The sequence below is a fragment of the Lepidochelys olivacea genome, assembly GCF_965140295.1.
Source record: "Lepidochelys olivacea isolate rLepOli2 genome assembly, chromosome: 15".
Taxonomy (NCBI): domain Eukaryota; kingdom Metazoa; phylum Chordata; order Testudines; family Cheloniidae; genus Lepidochelys; species Lepidochelys olivacea.
In genome coordinates, this window is record NC_140425.1 from 31,462,656 (window position 1) to 31,480,831 (window position 18,176).

General features: G+C 46.5%; 1 protein-coding gene across 3 annotated transcripts in view; it reads left to right on the plus strand.

The window, feature by feature from the left end:
• Positions 1-42: 42 nt before the first annotated feature.
• Positions 43-18,176, plus strand: part of UBE3B (ubiquitin protein ligase E3B) — a 35,421-nt gene continuing 17,287 nt past the window's right edge. The window contains exons 1-16 of one of the 3 annotated variants that reach the window (XM_084648771.1): positions 43-302; positions 2,148-2,261; positions 2,347-2,440; positions 3,488-3,657; positions 3,769-3,889; positions 5,079-5,138; positions 5,501-5,605; positions 5,707-5,803; positions 6,400-6,485; positions 8,278-8,360; positions 9,444-9,549; positions 11,208-11,328; positions 14,250-14,427; positions 14,676-14,845; positions 15,655-15,822; positions 17,427-17,598. In XM_084648771.1, the coding sequence (XP_084504897.1) occupies positions 3,497-3,657; positions 3,769-3,889; positions 5,079-5,138; positions 5,501-5,605; positions 5,707-5,803; positions 6,400-6,485; positions 8,278-8,360; positions 9,444-9,549; positions 11,208-11,328; positions 14,250-14,427; positions 14,676-14,845; positions 15,655-15,822; positions 17,427-17,598 (1,628 nt within the window). In that variant the 5' untranslated portion in view covers positions 43-302; positions 2,148-2,261; positions 2,347-2,440; positions 3,488-3,496. Of the gene's footprint in view, positions 303-1,583; positions 1,826-2,147; positions 2,262-2,346; positions 2,441-3,487; positions 3,658-3,768; positions 3,890-5,078; positions 5,139-5,500; positions 5,606-5,706; positions 5,804-6,399; positions 6,486-8,277; positions 8,361-9,443; positions 9,550-11,207; positions 11,329-14,249; positions 14,428-14,675; positions 14,846-15,654; positions 15,823-17,426; positions 17,599-18,176 lie in introns of those variants that run through there. The other 2 variants (XM_084648773.1, XM_084648772.1) reach the window with 2 other exon arrangements.

Consider the following 18,176-nt stretch of genomic DNA (forward strand, 5'->3'; position numbering starts at 1 on the left):
AGCGCTCCGCCCAAACCCGTCCGACGCCCCCCCCCGGCCCTCGCAAAGCGCGGGGCCCGCGGGCCCGCCCGCGCCCCTCGGCCCGCCCGCTGCGGCACGGGAGGCGGCGAGCCCGGGGGGCCAGGGCTGGCGGGGCCCCCGCGACCCCGGGAGCGGTTCGCGGGGCCCCTGGCTGAGCCGGGCCCGCGTTCCCGGGCGGGTCGCTAAGCGCGGCGCACAGGCGGCGGCCCCGGCCTGGCGCTGCCTCCCCCCCGCCCCGGGCGTTCGCGGAGGCGGCCCCGGCCGCGCTGAGGGGCGGGCATGTGAGGCGGCTGCTCAGCGGGGTCTGGGCCAGGGTGTCGGGGGGCGGGTGTGCTGGGGGGTCCTGGAGTGTGTGGGGGGGAGGCGGTGTGCTGGGGGGTTCGGGGGGGGAGGGCGGTGTGCTGGGGGATCCTGGAGGGTGTGTGGGGGGGGAGGGCGGTGTGCTGGGGGATCCTGGAGGGTGTGTCGGGGGGGGGGAAGGCGGTGTGCTGGGGGATCCTGGAGGGTGTGTGGGGGGGGGAAGGCGGTGTGCTGGGGGATCCTGGAGGGTGTGTGGGGGGGGAGGGCGGTGTGCTGGGGGATCCTGGAGGGTGTGTGTGGGGGGGGAAGGCGGTGTGCTGGGGGATCCTGGAGGGTGTGTTGGGGGGGGGGAAGGCGGTGTGCTGGGGGATCCTGGAGGGTGTGTGTGGGGGGGGAAGGCGGTGTGCTGGGGGATCCTGGAGGGTGTGTGGGGGGGGGGAAGGCGGTGTGCTGGGGGATCCTGGAGGGTGTGTGTGGGGGGGGAAGGCGGTGTGCTGGGGGATCCTGGAGGGTGTGTGTGGGGGGGGAAGGCGGTGTGCTGGGGGATCCTGGAGGGTGTGTTGGGGGGGGGGAAGGCGGTGTGCTGGGGGATCCTGGAGGGTGTGTGTGTGGGGGGGAAAGCGGTGTACTGGGGGATCCTGGAGGGTGTGGGGGGGGGGAAGGCGGTGTGCTGGGGGATCCTGGAGGGTGTGTGTGGGGGGGGAAGGCGGTGTGCTGGGGGATCCTGGAGGGTGTGTGTGGGGGGGGAAGGCGGTGTGCTGGGGGATCCTGGAGGGTGTGTTGGGGGGGGGGAAGGCGGTGTGCTGGGGGATCCTGGAGGGTGTGTGTGGGGGGGGAAGGCGGTGTGCTGGGGGATCCTGGAGGGTGTGTGTGGGGGGGGAAGGCGGTGTGCTGGGGGATCCTGGAGGGTGTGTTGGGGGGGGGAAGGCGGTGTGCTGGGGGATCCTGGAGGGTGTGTGTGTGGGGGGGAAAGCGGTGTACTGGGGGATCCTGGAGGGTGTGGGGGGGGGAAGGCGGTGTGCTGGGGGATCCTGGAGGGTGTGTGTGGGGGGGGAAGGCGGTGTGCTGGGGGATCCTGGAGGGTGTGTCGGGGGGGGAAGGCGGTGTGCTGGGGGATCCTGGTGTGGGGGAGGGAAAAGTGGTGTGCTGGGGGATCCTGGAGGGCATTTGTGTGTGTGGGAAAAGCAGTGTGCTGGGGGATCCTGGGAGCGGGGAGGCGGTGGGTGACCTGGTGCTGGGATGGGAGGGCTGTGTGCTGCCGGGTCCTGGGAGTGAAGGGAGTGTGCTGGGGGATGGGGATGGGAGTTGACCTGGTCTGGGGAGTCCTGGTGGGTGACCTGGTGCTGCGGGGTCCTGGGGGCAGGGTGATCTGGTGCTGGGAGAAGGAGGTGATCTGGGGATAGAGTTGCAACATTTTCGTGGAAGTGGTGTATGGGGGCAGGGAAGTACCTTGTGTGTTGGAGCGTATGTGAGTAGAGCATCTGGGGGCACTTGGTGCTAAGGGGTGAGCAGAACATGAGGGATCAAAAGCTGGTATGTTTGGGAGGAGGGGTGCTTGATTCTGTGTGACACATTCTTTTAGCTGGGAACTCTGTTAAAAGGCTTGTGAAACTCTGAGGTTGCCTTGTAGCCAGATATGGTGACAGGTGGATTAGATGTATACAGGGAGATTTAGTGAAAGAAATTAGTTAATATTCATAATAATCTTAATCCTGGTGTTTTGTTCTTGTTATCCTATTTGTCAGGCTTTGCTATGAAATTATTGACATGGAAATTCTGATAGAAGAGTTTTACATGAGATAGAAACTTTTTCTTTACTTCCCCAGAGCAGCTTTGAGACCTATCACTTGTAGCAGGTGGACCAAAACCATGATGCACCTTTCTGTGTTTTGAGGTTTGTCCAGTATTTCTCCCTGAGTGGCTGCTGGGTGATTGGGTAGGTGAGTACAGCCAAAGACATCTAGAACAACAAATGAAATTAATAGTCCCCCACAGTATCTAGAATTGATTGGTTTGTCTCTACAGAGACGAAGGGAGACTATATTTGAAGTCAGAGCAGATGTGGATCATGTTTGTATATGGATGAGTATCAGTTTCTTCTTCAGAAGCAAATCCTCAGGTGAGTTTTGTGTAAAGTTTTTATAAAAATTCTTTGCCTTTAATATTCACACAGTAGAAATGTACGCATCAAATGCATCTTAGCTTTGAAGGCTCCATAAATATTGAAACTGTCTCTAAATATTTACCAAGCAATTCGTCTGTCACAGATGCAATAGAGTGGGCCAGTCTAGATGGTATAGGGGCAGAGCAACATTCTATCACGTTGAGGTAGCTGAGTTCAGGACCTGTTTCAGCCTCTTTCTTCCTTGGCTGGGAGCATGGTGGAAGCAGCACATTTAGGGTCATGAGTGACCTTATCCCTACCAAAAGTGGCTTTCTGGAAGGACTAGCCTCCAGCCTTCCCTCACTAGAAGGACAGGTCAACCCACTACAGGGCCATGAATTGGGGAGGTAATGGGGAAGTTTCCTACAAAGAAAGATGCTATATAGTCCCCATTTACCAAAGGGGACACTGGGAGGTTCCCAACATGCTTGACAGCTGTTTCATGGTCTAAACTGGGGTAATTCCACTTGGACAAACTGGGTCCTTCCATCACCTCCTTTATTTTTATTTTAGACAGTTCTGTTGTTATCCACCCTTGTTCCCCTGCCCTTCAGAATTCTCTATAGACTCTAATGAAAGCTGATGTGGGAACATGACAAGCCGGTGGGGGTGAGGCGGAGATTTGGAAGTAGGAGAGGCAAATGTGCTGGCTGATGGAGTTCTGGTACCAGTCCTGTTCTTGTTTTCCCCTTAACTCTGCTGCTGACATGTCGCACTTTTGGTACCCCATGTGTGTTGTACTTTGGGGCCCCATTTTTCTCTATCTCATGCTCTGTGTTCTGTGGACACGTCATTTCCTCTGTCTAAAGGCGGACATAGCCTGTCCAAACCAACCAAAGCCGGTCTCTTGGAGCGATGTAGGGAATTGCCCCTTCATGCACACCTGCCCTGGGGCTATATGTTGTGTCCATATCACTCCCAACTCCCTAAACACACTTGCTGCATGTATTCTAACATCCAGGTAACACCTTCTTTCTCTCCCCGATCTCATCTTTGTGGAAGGTTGCAAAAATGTTCGGTACAGCACAGTCGTCCAAAGCCCAGTTCCTCGATAAAGCGCGTCAGGCCCGTGAGGAGCGGAGAGAGCTGAAAGAGAGAGAGAGAGCCGCCATTCAGATCCAAGCCCTGATCAGGAGGTTTCTTTGTCGATGCAGGCTGCAGAGGGAGATCAGGTGTGTGAAATTCCACCCCGCGGGCTTTGTTGCTTGTTGCGAACTGAGCTCTTTCTGTAGATGACTGTGGCTTTTTAAAACGCTCAACATTTGATTCCTCCTCCTTCCCAGGAGAGAAGTGGAGGATTTCTTTGAAATAAATGAATCTGCTCCCAGTAAAAGAAGTGCACTTTCCATCTTCAAAATTTCCAGGAAACTGCTGTTTATTTTCAGAATTAAAGAGGACAAAGAGGTAAAGCTGCTGCTGTGACACATTTCCCCCCCCCCCCCTCAGATTAAAAATGTACAATGTATTCTATATGTTTAATATATATGAACTGTTACTTGGCTTGTCAAATGGGTTGTTACAACATGGAGGGTTCAGAGCGTGACCTGCAGCTCCTTTTGTCTTGTAATGCCATGGTGAGGACAGCGGGGAGACAGCAGGACTGAGAGTCGAGAACTCCCGAGTGTTTAGTCCTGGCTCTGACACTCAGTTAATTTGAGCAAGTCATTTACTAACGCACCCGATGGGCCAGCTAGCTCTGGTGTAAAGCACCATCACACTCAAGCAGAGGGTTGTGTGTGTTCCTTGGACTCTGGTTAGGGGCAACACTCAAATAAGAGCCTGAGTTAACTTTGCAGTGAAGACAAAGCCCTAATAGCCCAGCTTCAGTCTTTCCATCTGCAAAATTGAGATAATATTAATACGTGCCTCCCAGGGGAGTTGTGAAAGCCAGTCAGGGTAAAAGGCACTGTGAGGGTGAGTGGCCATGTTAACTTGTATTAAATCTGTTCAGCTGTATGTTGTTCCCAGTTGCCTCTTTCCCGAGCAATTTCTGTTCTGTCAAGAGAAATATAAGTACATCAAATGTTGTTGTAGTACTTATATCTGATTGTAAATGTATACTTAGTGTGACATACAGTTCCCAGAGCTCCAGGCATGTTTGCTCTCCTCCCCCACCAGTCCTTGGTGCCACAATGTTGTTTGGCCCCTGTGTTACGGTAACTAATTACATCATTGAAGTGTCACCCTAGGAGTAAACGGATCCCTTCTGAGGCCAAGGAGTACTCTGGATTCTTTTCCGTTCTGCTTCCTGAGAATCCTGAAATTCCTGTCCCGTGTGGGAGTGATGTCATAGAGCTTAGAGTGGTTGGGAGTCTCACTGGGTAACTTGCAAGCAAGGCAAATGTAATCAAACTCAATCTGTAATCTAAAAGGGAGCAATTATATATATCAATGGGTTTTTCCTTCCTCTTAGCCCATCGGTATTGGCCACCACTGCCAAAGACAAGCTGCTGGTCTCAGCGGAGCTTCAGTTGCTTCTAGGGTGGAAGGCCTTTATTTCCCGTAATATGCGTTTTTTAACAGTTTTTCCCAAGTAACTGACTGTACTTGTGGGGCATGGGAAGTACACTAACATATCTCGCTTTCTTTACAGAGGCTTGAAAAGTTGTGTCGCTGTATCCTGAATAGTATGGATGTTGAGAATGAGCCCAAGGTCAGCAGGTCAACTTTGTAAGGGGATTAAGGATTTAGGTTTATTTTTTTTAAAAGTTCACTGATCTGAAATATCAAGAGTAAGAGACACTCACGTGTCACTTATATTCCATGGTGGATTGTTTTTATATGTTGATAAACCCCATAGAAGAACCCAGGATAGCTACATGGATCCACAAGGGTCAAAAGAGCATTTCCCGCGTGGTACAATTTACAGCTGACCTAGTCATTACCGGGGGCGGGGTAATTCTGGTCCAGTGCTGGGATCTGCGTGGCCTGTGGAAGTAGTTTTATTACACTGCTTCTGGAAAAGCAACAGAACAGAAAAAGTTACCACAAATTTCTCCTGTTCTTTGCCTGTAGGTGTGGTATGTGTCACTAGCACTTTCTAAGGATCTTACACTCTTGTGGATCAAACAGATCAAGGACATCTTGTGGTTTTGCTGTGAGTTTCTCAAACAGCTTAAGGTAAAAATCTTTCATTGGTTTTAGTTCTGTGTTTCTTGTGGTTTCACACTTTTTAGTATTGTAGACTTGATTTATTAATGTTGATGTTCTTGTTATTCCAGCCTGACATCCTACAAGACTCGAAACTGGTCACTTTGCACCTCACGATGCTTGTTACGTTCACAGACACTTCCACGTGGAAAATACTTCGGGGAAAAGGTCTGTGTGGCTCTTTCCAAAACCCTGTTGTAGCCACCAATCCAGACCTTTCTTCTTTCTCTTTGTTTTAAAGTCTTCTGGCTTGGGCTGCAGAAAGGGAATATTTTTCTTCTCTCGTATGCACTGCCAAGCTATATGATTCGTTCTGTGCAGACTGAGCAACAGAGATCCATACTGTGGATCAGAGAGGAGACTTCCCCCTAAGATCATAATAGTTCAATCACTAGTGCTGCTCTCTCATAATGCTCCATTGTCATGTGGATCAAAAGCTTCCTTGAGTAAGGGTATGATGACTTCCAGCTCTCTTGAATTCCATCAAAAATATCTTCTTTAATTGTACTCATGAAAAGATTGACCCTGAAGAAGTCTTATGGAAGTCAACTGAAAAAACTCTAAACATGCTATTTAAATTCAATTTCAGTGTCTAAAATATCCCCAAAAGCTACTAAACTCAGTGTTTTGTGTAGGGTTACGATGTGTCTGGGAATGAAGGTGTTAATAGAAGTTTGTCATAATTCACAATGTAGGACTACAGTTCATATAGATTATATGACACAAAAATAATTCTCAGAAATGTCATTATTTTGTCCTCGCAGGAGAAACCCTGCGACCTGCCATGAACCACATCTGTGCAAATATCATGGGACATCTCAATCAGAAGGGATTTTATTCTGTGCTGCAGGTTTGTTTGTGATTATAATAGTTGATATGCTTTTCAAACCCTGCAGTGCTTTCTGCCTTAACTAAATTCTAAGATTCTCCAGACGTGTTGTTTCATGCTTGGGTTGGGCATGTATTGGCAGTGACTCCCTCTGAGAATACTTTGCTTATGGTCGGTGTGACGTTTCCCTCTGGTGTTATCCAGACCGGTGATCTGCTTGGTCACTCCAGTCCTTGACTCTGGGAGCCAGCCTTACTATGCTCTGCTGTGAGAACCCCCCTCCTGGGCTGTCCACGCACAGCCTCTGGCATGTAAGCTGCTCCCAGCTACTTGCAACCAAATGACACTAGCCAATATCTCCGGTCCCAGACATAACCTAGGAACCTCCGTCTTGCAGTGTCCAGTTATGCCTGCTGGACACTGCAAGTTTGTATGAGTTTGTCAATTTAACAAAGAAATAGATATGTACCAGGCCTGTTATCCCAAGGGGAGCTTCTGTCATGCTTCAAACCAAACGCACTGCTTCAGGTAAAATAAACAAACAGATGTATTAACTATAAAGATAGATTTTAAGTGATTATAAGCCAAAACATAACAAGTCAGATTTGGTCAAATGAAATAAAAGCAAAACGCATTCTAAGCTGATCTTAACACTTTCAATGTCCTTACAAACTTAGATGCTTCTCACCACAGACTGGCTGGTTGCTCTTTAGCCAGGCCCTCTCCTTTGATCAGCGCTTCAGTTGCTTGGTGGTGGTGGTGTCTGTAGATATAGGTGGAAGAGAGAGAGAGCATGGCAAATGTCTCTCCCTTTTATCATGTCCTTTCTTCCCTCTTGGCTTTTCCGCCCCCTGCAGAGTCAGGTGAGCATTACCTCATCGCAGTTCCAAACTGACCAAAGGAAGGGGGGTGAGTCCCTCGAGAGACTAACAGATTCTTTTGTTGCTGCCTAGGCCAGCGTCCTTTGTTCCTGTGAGGCTGGGCTGGGTTTGTCCCATACTTGTCCTGATTAGGTGTGAACTGCCTCTCTGCTCTTGGAGAGTTTTTGCCTGGGCTTACTTTAAGCCATGAGGACACATTTTCAGCCTAATAACTGCATACATGAAATGATAACCTGTAACATTACTGTAACAACAATGCTCAGTGCATCATGAGCCTTCTGAAGACGGCTGGCATGACAAACTTTGCATTGGATGCCACACAATCATTTTACAAGGATGAACATGGGGGTGCTGGGTGTTCCGCCAAGGTCCAGAGCGTCAGTCGGTAAACCAAAAAAACTCCCCCTCCCTTCCTTTCCATGAGCAATATTTAATCTAAATTCCATTTCATCATCTCATTAGGAGATGGAAGGCAGCAGTGCAGTGCAGTGCAGCTGGTTAAAATACAGAACTAGGAGTCAGGAGTCTTGAATTCTGTTCCCAGCCCTGACATTGAATTTGTGTGTGATTTTAGGCAGTTTTCTTTGCTGTTCTGTGCCTCACTTTTTTCCATCTGTAAAATGGGGGGGGGGGCGCCTGTCTTTCAGAGGGTTGTTGCAAGGCTTGCTTATGGATTATAAAGGGCCTTGAGACCCTCTGAAGAAAGGCCCTATTAAATTGGCAAGTGTGATCATAGCAAACCTCTTTGAATGCAGTTTCTCTGTGCTGCCAGTACCTGGAACAGAAACGCTCTGATCCAGGCCAGTGACTTGTAACAACCACATTAAAGCAGCACTCTCTCTAATTTCTTTTTATATCTCTTGAAAGTGACAGTGCCCTTCAAGAACACAGTTGGATTCTTTCTCTAACCAAAGTTGCAATTTTCTTTTCAGATTTTGCTAACAAATGGCTTGGCAAGATCCAGACCATCCCTGTCCAAAGGCACTTTAACTGCAATCTTTTCTCTTGCATTGCGGTAAGGCAGCAAAAGCAGCTTGGGGTGATATGTAGTCAAAGCTGCTTTTAGTGTCTGTCTGAAGACCTCTTGCCCTGCCAGTTTCTCATTGTGTTTCTCTCTTTTGTATCTGTCTGTGAATTTGTCGTATTAGTGCATGATGCTAATTTAGGTGGAGGGCTTGATTTTTTTCCTACTCTGTACCCCTAAAATTAAGTGTTTATAAATCCGTTGTAAACATCAGTTGTGGGGTTAGACTTGGAATGCTGTATTTTTGTGTTGGGTAAATAATCTGAAGGAATGGGCCTTCTTTCTGCAAGTGTGATTTGCATCTCACAATGAACTGCCAGTGCACCTCTAACTACATACTTATGGATGCCTGTCAGGTAGAGGTGCAGATGATCAGATCTGTGCTCACACTTCAATTTGCATGTGTAAATTGTGTCCCCCAAAGAGGGACTAGCTAGAAACACCCCCCTGCATTTCAAAGTAAAGTCCAGGCACAATCCAAACTCAGATCTGCAAAGCCCAGATCTCTTCATGGGAAGTTGACTTGGTGTCAGACCACAGTGCCCAAGGAGCATTCCTAAAGACTTCCATGAGCTAACTTTCTGAACTGGTTTCCTTCCATAAGTATCATTTCTGGGATCATGGGACAGGCTCACATCTGATTTTCTGATGATCATTCCAGCAAGAGTAGAGTGATTTCTGACCCTGCCCCAGACTCAAACTGGTCTTGAATCGGTCACTTAAGCTTTGCCTGAGTAAATGGGAACTACTTATTTATCTACTTCATGGGAGTGTGGTGAGGTTTAATCTAGTTAGCGTTTATGGAGCTCTTTAGAGACATGGGAGGTGCTGTGTATTATGGAATAAGACTCCACATTGCCTCCTGCCCCTGGCTTTCTTTGATTCCCTGGGGTCATGATGGATGTTGCTAAATCGCCATGATAGCAGAAGCCATAGGGGGCTGATTCTTTTCAAACTGACCTCTTTAATGAGAACAGAAGCATCAGCCAGTTCTGAAACTCTCTGATAGAAAGGCTGCATGTCTTAGGAAACACAAAGCTTGAGGTTTGAAGTATTTTTTTTTTCTCTCTTCAGCCCTGTGGTTGCTGCTCAGTTTTCTGACAATCTCTTGCGATCATTCCTGATCCATATCATGTCAGTGCCTGCTATCGTGACTCACCTTGCTACGCTAACACCTGAGGTACGTGGGCTACTCCATCACAGAATCCTGAGCCCTTTGGCACATCAAATATGCTGTAATTAGTCATCAGCAACTGTACAGTTACAAATAATGGCGAGTAAAGAGTTAGATCAGCCTCTTAAAAGTTGACAGTAAAATGTAATCCTTTTCTAATGGAAACAGGTTCCTCCCCATCCTTCATAGCCTGGGTTTCTAATGCTGTGGAAGCTGGTATAGCTGTTTTAGTATTCTGTCTGCAACAGGATCCTCAGTGAGCTCAGTAGAATTGTGCACAGCTTGAACTGCAGTGGCATGGAGAGCCCTAGAACAGACAGGAAGGATGCTCTTGTAGTTAATGCTTTGGATTAGGACCCTGGAGATCTAGCCTCTTTTTCTGGCTCAGACACTGGCTCCCTGCATGACTTAATTGTTCCATATCTCAGTTTCCCCATTTGTAAAATGTCGTATGTATACCATGTACTCTTTGGGACAGAGACTCTTACAGAGTGCCTAGCACACCCAAGCCCCAATTTTCTATTGGAGCCTCTTGTCAATTTTCCCACCATGCCAATGGCTCATTGGGCTGATGCTCTCAAGGCACATCAGTTTCATAGCCTGTGGTACATAAGGGTGTGACATGGCCAGCATCACATCCAACCACCTTGACAACCCTAACCGGATGGATCAGGTACCCATTCTGCAGCTGCGTGAACTGGAGGCAGCCTTTTGGTGTGAGATCAAGCAAGACTTGAACCCGTGATCTTCCCGTTTGTAGTTATGCACCTTAACCACATCTCATGGTACCACTAGGTGCTCCCATAATACAAATATTAAATAACAATAAGCCAGAGTGTTGTTTTTGCTGGTTTTTCAGAACTGGTTTAAGTCTTTGTTTTCGCAGCCGTTGGAGTGGTTTGCTTTGTGTTGGTATTTAGAGTGCTGTGCACATTTCCTACCAGATAAGATACTGTGGCAACAACTGATAAATGCAGAGCGTCCTCCAGCTCAGCTGGGCATGCAGATGAATAGGACATTGTTATGGAGATTTATCCGCTCAACTCTGGACATCGCTATGGTTTAGAGAAACTGCAAGTGGCACAGTTTTAGATGTAAATTATTACTTAATGTGTTCAGCTGTGTGTGTGACCTGAGGCTCCTTGGCTTCTCTTTATTTTTAGTCTGGACATTTTATTTTTTGTGTCCTTGTCCTTCCATCCCCATGGTGATTTCTGACTGGGGAGCGAGTGAACAAAGAGCTGCAAAATCATCTATCACAGAGAGAGGGATCTTCACTGAGCAGTGATATACTGCCCACTAATACCGTGTGGTTTGTCTGCTCCCTTTCACAGCATGCTGGTGAATTCCAGGGGATGCAGGCATTTAACTGCCATAGACTCAGGACAGGTGAAGGTTATCCTTACGACTGGTTCGAATATGCCCAGTTCACCTGCAGATCTCCCCTGTGGCAGGCCCCACATGCCTGTGATCTTGTGAGATCTCTTCTTTAAAGTGATTCTTTGGCATGAAGCCTGTGCAGCCCCTGAACGCAGTGATTGCTCACTGGAATGTACAGACACCCCGAATTGCTGATGATGTGTCAGGTCTAGCTGCTTTTGTGTGACGCTCTGTTCGTTTAACTTGCAACTTCACAATCATTTAAAAACAATTCTGTTTTTCAGCGTCTGGCAGTGATAGAATCCCATGACCTTTTCCGCAAATTCATCTTATTTTTAAGTCGTGAGGCTCAGTGCCGAGATGTCTGCGTGTGTTTAGAAGGAAGCCATACTCTTTGTTTATTGGGTAAGTATGTTATGCTATACAAAGCACCCAAGAGTTTTTTATAGCGGAGAAGGCAAAACGCCGCATTTATTGAGAATACAGCAGTTAGCATATGCTTTTTAGTTACACACACATACCATGCACATAGTTCCGCCAGTCGATGTTTATAGTTACCAGTCCAGAGTTTTTGGATTAATTTAGTGGCCAGCCAGATTGGTCGCAGAAGGGAGCCAGGCTTTGTCGGTCGCGTTCCGATGCTTTTGGAGTAGTGGCAAGACGAACCCAAAGTCCCATGGCAAAGCACCCTGTTTTTATAGTGTTTTTTTGTTTGTTGAAGTTTATGGATTTTGGTGTGTTAGTTTGTGACCGGTTACTTTTTAATTGGTGTTATTTTTTTATGTTAAGATTGATGGTACATTTTAAAGCACCTTTGAGAGAGCCATTTTGTCCTTTTGATTTAATTAATTGTTTTGTTTTTAGGGGTGCCAGCCTCCACCTTAGGGTCATCAGTCTACTTTCCCTTAGTTATGGATGCGCATTGATGATTTTTTGGCTTTCATAAGTTTGTTAAATTTTTTTATTTTTTTCCCCTGATTATTTGGTTTCGACAATGGCCTTTACACCTTTTTTTTTTTTTTGGATGCATGCATTTTTTATTTACACAAACTGTTTTTTATAAAGACCTTTGAGAATACAAACAGCAGTATTTTATATTGAGCAAAACGACTTTGTAAATTAAACCTTGCTAAATTTTATAACCAAAACAGTTCACATTGAGGCCCAGGCCTTCAACATTTTTTTAATTTACTTAATATAGACACAATACAGGATTCTGTCTTTTACTAACGAAACCTTAAAACAAAGAACTAAAAGGGCCCGATTTGTAATGGGTATGGGAAACAGAATCCCATAGTCCCAGAGGGTCATTCCTTTTTGCTATTTAAAAAGGGTGACTGGCAGGAGAAATCAAATTATACATTAATTTTTATAGTACAATTACAAAATTCTGCTCCTACAAGCATGTGTCCGGAATCTGAGCATATTCCACAACAGAAGAGAAATTTAAGAGTCTTTCTTTGCTTTGAGTGAAATCTGAATTCCTCTCTTGGGGTCAAGGACTCTGGATTTTAAAGTCCAACATTTCCTGATTTGACTCATTTGGGTGGTTTCTAAAACCGCTTGTGCCATGTGTGTTTGGAAAGACACTTAACTTCAGGTTTAATGTAAGGTGTAGAAATGTAGGGCTGGGAGGGACGTCAAGAGGTCAACCAGTCCAGCCCCCTGTGCTGAGGCAGGACTAAGTGAACCTAGAGGGTCATGCTAAGAGACCCAGGAAACAGAGAAAGGTGGTTCAGAAAGAGACCCCTTCCTACAGATGTGTCGTTTTGATCTAACAGGAAATCATAATTTCAGTTTGCTTTCCATTTAGACACTGATACAGCAGACATGAAATTACCCTGCCTATATGGAAATGCTACTGAAACTTGCTGAGCTCACATCAGCTCTGTGGAAATAGTTAGAGGAGCTGTTGTAATTCATGAATATGAATGGCCTCTAAATTCTCTATCCTGGCTACTGTTAGGAGCGCTCTCTCTCATATAATGCTGCGTATGAAGTGTTGGTGGGAAACAAATGAGATGGCTATGGGAGGATCTCCTATGCTATCACAGAGTATCACCTTGGTGTGTGACGTGTGTGCTGGAAACTGGGCTGAAACCAGTGACTGCTATGAAAAGAGTCAATGAACGACCGTCAGAGAGCAAGAGACAAATTTTGGTCACTGGACAACTGAATTGGATCTGAATCTGTTTAAGGAATGGTTCTTGAGACTTAATCCAAACCCAGTGTGAGCGAGGGCAGTGTCTGTGAAAACACTAGGTTTCAGAGTAACAGCCGTGTTAGTCTGTATTCGCAAAAAGAAAAGGAGTACTTGTGGCACCTTAGAGACTAACCAATTTATTAGAGCATAAGCTTTCGTGAGCTACAGCTCACTTCATCAGATGCATATCGTGGAAACTGCAGCAGACTTTATATATACACAGAGAATATGAAACAATACCTCCTCCCACCCCACTGTCCTGCTGGTAATAGCTTATCTAAAGTGATCATCAGGTGGGCCATTTCCAAAACACTGTATTCACTGAGCATCATTGACTTTGTAGATTTTTATGGATTCCAAGGCCAGAGGGGTCCATTGTGGTTGTCTAGATGGATCTCTTATGTAAGCCATAGAGCTTCCCCAAAAGAATTCCTAGAGCAGATCTTTTAGAAAACCATCCAGTCTTGATCTACAAATGGTCAGTTATGGAGAATCCATCACAACCTTTGGAAAGGTTTCAGAGTAGCAGCCATGTTAGTCTGTATCCACAAAAAGAAAAGGAGGACTTGTGCCACACGTACTTATGCTCAAATAAATTTGTTAGTCTCTAAGGTGCTACCAGTAGTTAAGCTCAAATAAATTTGTTAACCTTTGGAAAGTTGTTCCAATGGTTAATTACTCTCATTGTTACTTGCACCTGCTTATGCCAGACCTGAATTTGGCCTGGTTTCTGTAACCCGTTCAGTCCCCCAATTCGTTTTAAGACACTGGAGAATCACAGAGGTCCTAAGTTAACATGAAAGTCAATGGGGAATTTTGCCACTGAATTTAGTGGGAGCAGGGTGCAGCCCATAGTGATGATTTTGACAATTACCCTTTCCTGCTGTCACTACTGAAGGCAGAGTCAGCGTTGCATTAACACGCAGACAAGGAGGGGATTATGAACAGACTGGCTGGAGCACTGGGGAGCAGATGGGTAGGGTACAGCCCTGCACTGGTGAGAAGTGGAGAGGTGGTGGAGAGAGACTGATCTCTACCCCCTTCTATTTCCAGTAAAGGTGTCATACTAATTCTCTTGCAAATGGCGCTCCTCTTCAAAGGGCTGCTGCTGGTTCTTTTTCAGGTAACCTCATTTATCTGGGCTCCTTGAATGACAAAGTGCTCGAGGACGAGACTGCTCACTTTGTGAGCGTGCTTATTCACATGCTCTCTTACTGCCAGAAGTATGTGTCGCAAAAGAAATCCAACCTCACGCACTGGCACCCTGTCCTTGGCTGGTTCTCCCAGACTGTGGATTATGGGTAAGTAAGCAGGATCTCTGAGACAAGTAACTCTGAGATTTAATTTATAACTTGACCAGGTTACACATGCAGTACCTTCTGTCACTGTTAGGACGGACAGAGTGGTCACTGTAACTCCTTGCATGTCCTGAGTTGTATTTTAATTGTACAACCTTAACACCACATGCATATGCAGCTTGTTAGAGGCGATAAAGCCATTGTTACAACCTGTCTCTTTCTCTCCCTTGCCCCTGACTTTTTTCTTCTAGGTTAAATGAGTCCATGCCTCTGCTCACAAAGCAGTTGCAGCATCTCTGGGGAGTCCACCTAATTCGCATCCTCTTCAGTGATGTTCTCAACAAGAAGCTGGTGGAGACTCAGGATCCGACTTATCCGCTGGGGCAAACTGCTTCCCCACAGAACAGCCTTCCCATGAAAAGTCAGTTCAGTACGGGTCAGGGCATGGGCTCTGTCTTCTCTCTCTTGCTGGCAGAAGATTGACTTTGTTCACTTTAGTCAAAGGTTTTGAGTAGTTTTTTGCAGCACCTGCTATTACCTAGCTAGAGGCAAGTTCTTCCTGGGGTCGGATCCCTGTTCTGATTACTCTGTGATGTTGGCAAGTCACTTATCTTCTTGGGGACACTTGCCTATTTCCAAGCAGGGTTTGAATTGTTTCTCATGTGGTTTGAAGATGAAAAGCACAATGTAATCCTGACCACACAGCCTGTTACTTGGGGTCTCGGTACCTTAGAGTGGTTGGATAGTATCCCAGCTTCACAGGTGGAAACTGTCGTACAGCAAGGTTAAGTGACTTTCCCGTGGTTTCACAAGGAATCATTGGCAGAGTCTGGATTACAGCTCTGGAATTTCTGGGCCACAGTCTCTCAATCTAACCCCCTATAACTGTGCTGACTCAGTCTACTGTAGTTATGTGCTAGATATTAACTACTGATTCCTATTACATTTGGATAACATTTGAAACTAGAGAACGATTTGTGAATGATCTCCATGTCACCAGAGAACGTCTTGGTGTTTATGGAATGGAGAATGTTCCTGTAAAGCCTTCTGCCACGGGGAATTCACTGAAATCTGCAGTTCTGTGGCATGACCCACTTAACTGGTTACTGTCCTTACTAAAACCCCCGTAGTTATGGGGCTGCACAGTGACCCAGAATAAGACTTTACCTGGTGATGAATGTCTCAGTCTCCAAGACCTGTGTGCATGTGTCTCCCTTTATCTCCCACCAGATCTTTTCAAGCGAGCCTTCCAGAAGTCCGCCTCTGTTCGCAACATCCTCAAGCCCGTTGGAGGCAAGCGGGTGGATTCAGCAGAGGTGCAGAAGGTGTGCAGCATCTGTGTGCTGTACCAAACCACGCTGACGACTCTAACGCAGATCCGGCTGCAGATACTCACAGGTCAGTAGCGTGCGGGAATGTGGGTTTTTTTTTTTTTCTTCAAAGTGTCTTAGAAGATTCCCCCCCCCCCCCCCCGATTTTAAAAAGATCTGAACTTGTGCCTCTCACTGATTCCTGTGACTCTGCTGGTAGTTTTACTACACAGGACTGTTTGTTGACCAGCTGGATGGAAAGCTTATTCTATCCTGGATCAATAGCATTCATTGCTTCTTTATCAAATGTTAGCTCTCTAGAATACAAATGAAAGCAAGTTCTGCTCCAGTGAAACCTGGTCACTTCTTATCGACCGTGAATCTGGCTCAATGTCTTTGAATAGTGCCCAGTAATACCAGTCTTTATGTGGTGATCCTGTTGAATGCTTCAGTTATATTCAGTGTTCCCTCTAATTTTTTCCATCCATGTGTGGAATGAATTTTGTTATGTGCATCATATCTAGGTAATGTGCGGATGTGCGCCACCAGTAGAAACCAAAAACCTACATATAATGTATATTTTTAAAAAGTTACCGTAGGGATAATTACTCCAGCCAGGACAGGTTAAGCGTTTTAGAACTCACTACTCAAAGAATTAAATTTAAGTGTAAGAGAGAAATAAAAATTATGAAATGCATAGACCAGTCAAAAAACTAAAATAACACACTTTGAAAGAAGTATCAAGAAGTAACAACAATACAAGTATGTGTTGGGAGGTGAGTGTGAAAGACTGTGTGTGTGTGTGTGTGACAGAGACACACACTGTGTGTGTGAGACAGACACATGTTGTCCCTTTCAGTACCCTGACCCCACTTTAAGTACGCTGCCCTTTTAAGTAGATCAGAAGTTCAGACGCAGCAGCAGCTGCTAGTAAGCTCTCTCTGTCCTGAGCCCTGTCATGTCCCCTGCTCTGTGGAGGTGGGGTGGAGGGAGGGGGACACCTTGACATCAGCATCCCTCTTCTCCCACTCCCGCTCTGCACAGCAAGCAGGAGGCTCCTGGGAGCAGCACTAAGGCAGAGGGCAGGAGCAGCACACAGCAATGGGAGGAGGGACACCTGAACTGCGTGGCACTTGATAGCCTACTGGGCGGCCACCCAGCCATGCAGCTTACAGGGATCTTAGGTTATATTAAGAACAAATTATTTCTCTTACTAGAAGGGAGGGAGGAGGTGGTAAGCAATCACTGGTCTAGTGGCTAGAATAGGAAACTGGGAGTCCAGACTCCTGGGTTCTGTTCCTGGCTCTGCCGCTGACTCTGCGACCTTGAACAACTTGCATGACCTTGCCCTTTGTGCCTTGCTTCCCGATTTGTACAACAGGGATCATAACGACTGCCTTGCAAGAGGCTTAGTTAACTGATGCTTGTTCAGTGCTGTGAAATCTTCAACTGAAAGGTGCCGTGGGTGTGCAAAGTATTATTAGCAAGTTAAGAGGCTTCCTTCTGGTCTCATTGTGATTGTAGAATACATGTTCACGTGAATTGCACCCATGAACACTGTGACTTTCCTCTTCAGCAGTAGATAGTTTTACAAAATAAACTGCTATCTGCAACGGGTCATATTCATCTTCCCCTGCGTGCAGGGAAAAGAGCCGTATTAAGGCTTTCTTTCTTTTGTTTTCCCTCCTGTAGGCCTCACGTATCTTGATGACCTGTTGCCCAAATTGTGGGCATTTATCTGTGAGCTGGGACCCCAGGGTGGATTAAAACTCTTCTTGGAATGCTTGAACAATGACACAGAGGAATCCAAGAGACTGCTGGCTATGCTGATGCTGTTTTGTGACTGTTCTCGACACCTTATCACGTAGGTTACTAGCAGATGGCTCTTTCCATGGAATTTGAATATACAGATCAAATGTTCTTTGAGTGCCAGGGTGGAGAGCCAAAATGCTGCTGTAATTACATATAGATAACTAAAATGCAAGAGCAAAAATGCATGCTTTAAAAGAGTGTGTTGTGTTAGGGAGGACATGTGGCAGGAGAGGTAACTAGGTACTACAGCATTAGGTGCTTTAGGAATACTTTTTCTCAATGCTTGTGTGCAAGAGCTGCATCTAAACACAGGGAAAATTCTTCAAAGACACATATCATGCTATAAGAAGGGGCATTATCTGGCTGGCAGGACACTCCACTGGGAGCCTTTACACTTAGGTCTATTCCCAGCTCCACCACCCACTCGCTGTGTGACCTTGTGCCACCTCCTTGCCTATGTGGAAAGTCTTCCCATCTGTAAAATGAAGATAATTCTACTTACCCACCTTGTTAAAGTGCTTTGTGATCTACAGGTAAAAAGCTCTCCGAAGGTGATACTGTATTGGGTGTAGTTTATTTCTCAGACTTTTTGTGCTATCTTATGTTAAACTCGGATATTGATCAAAATCT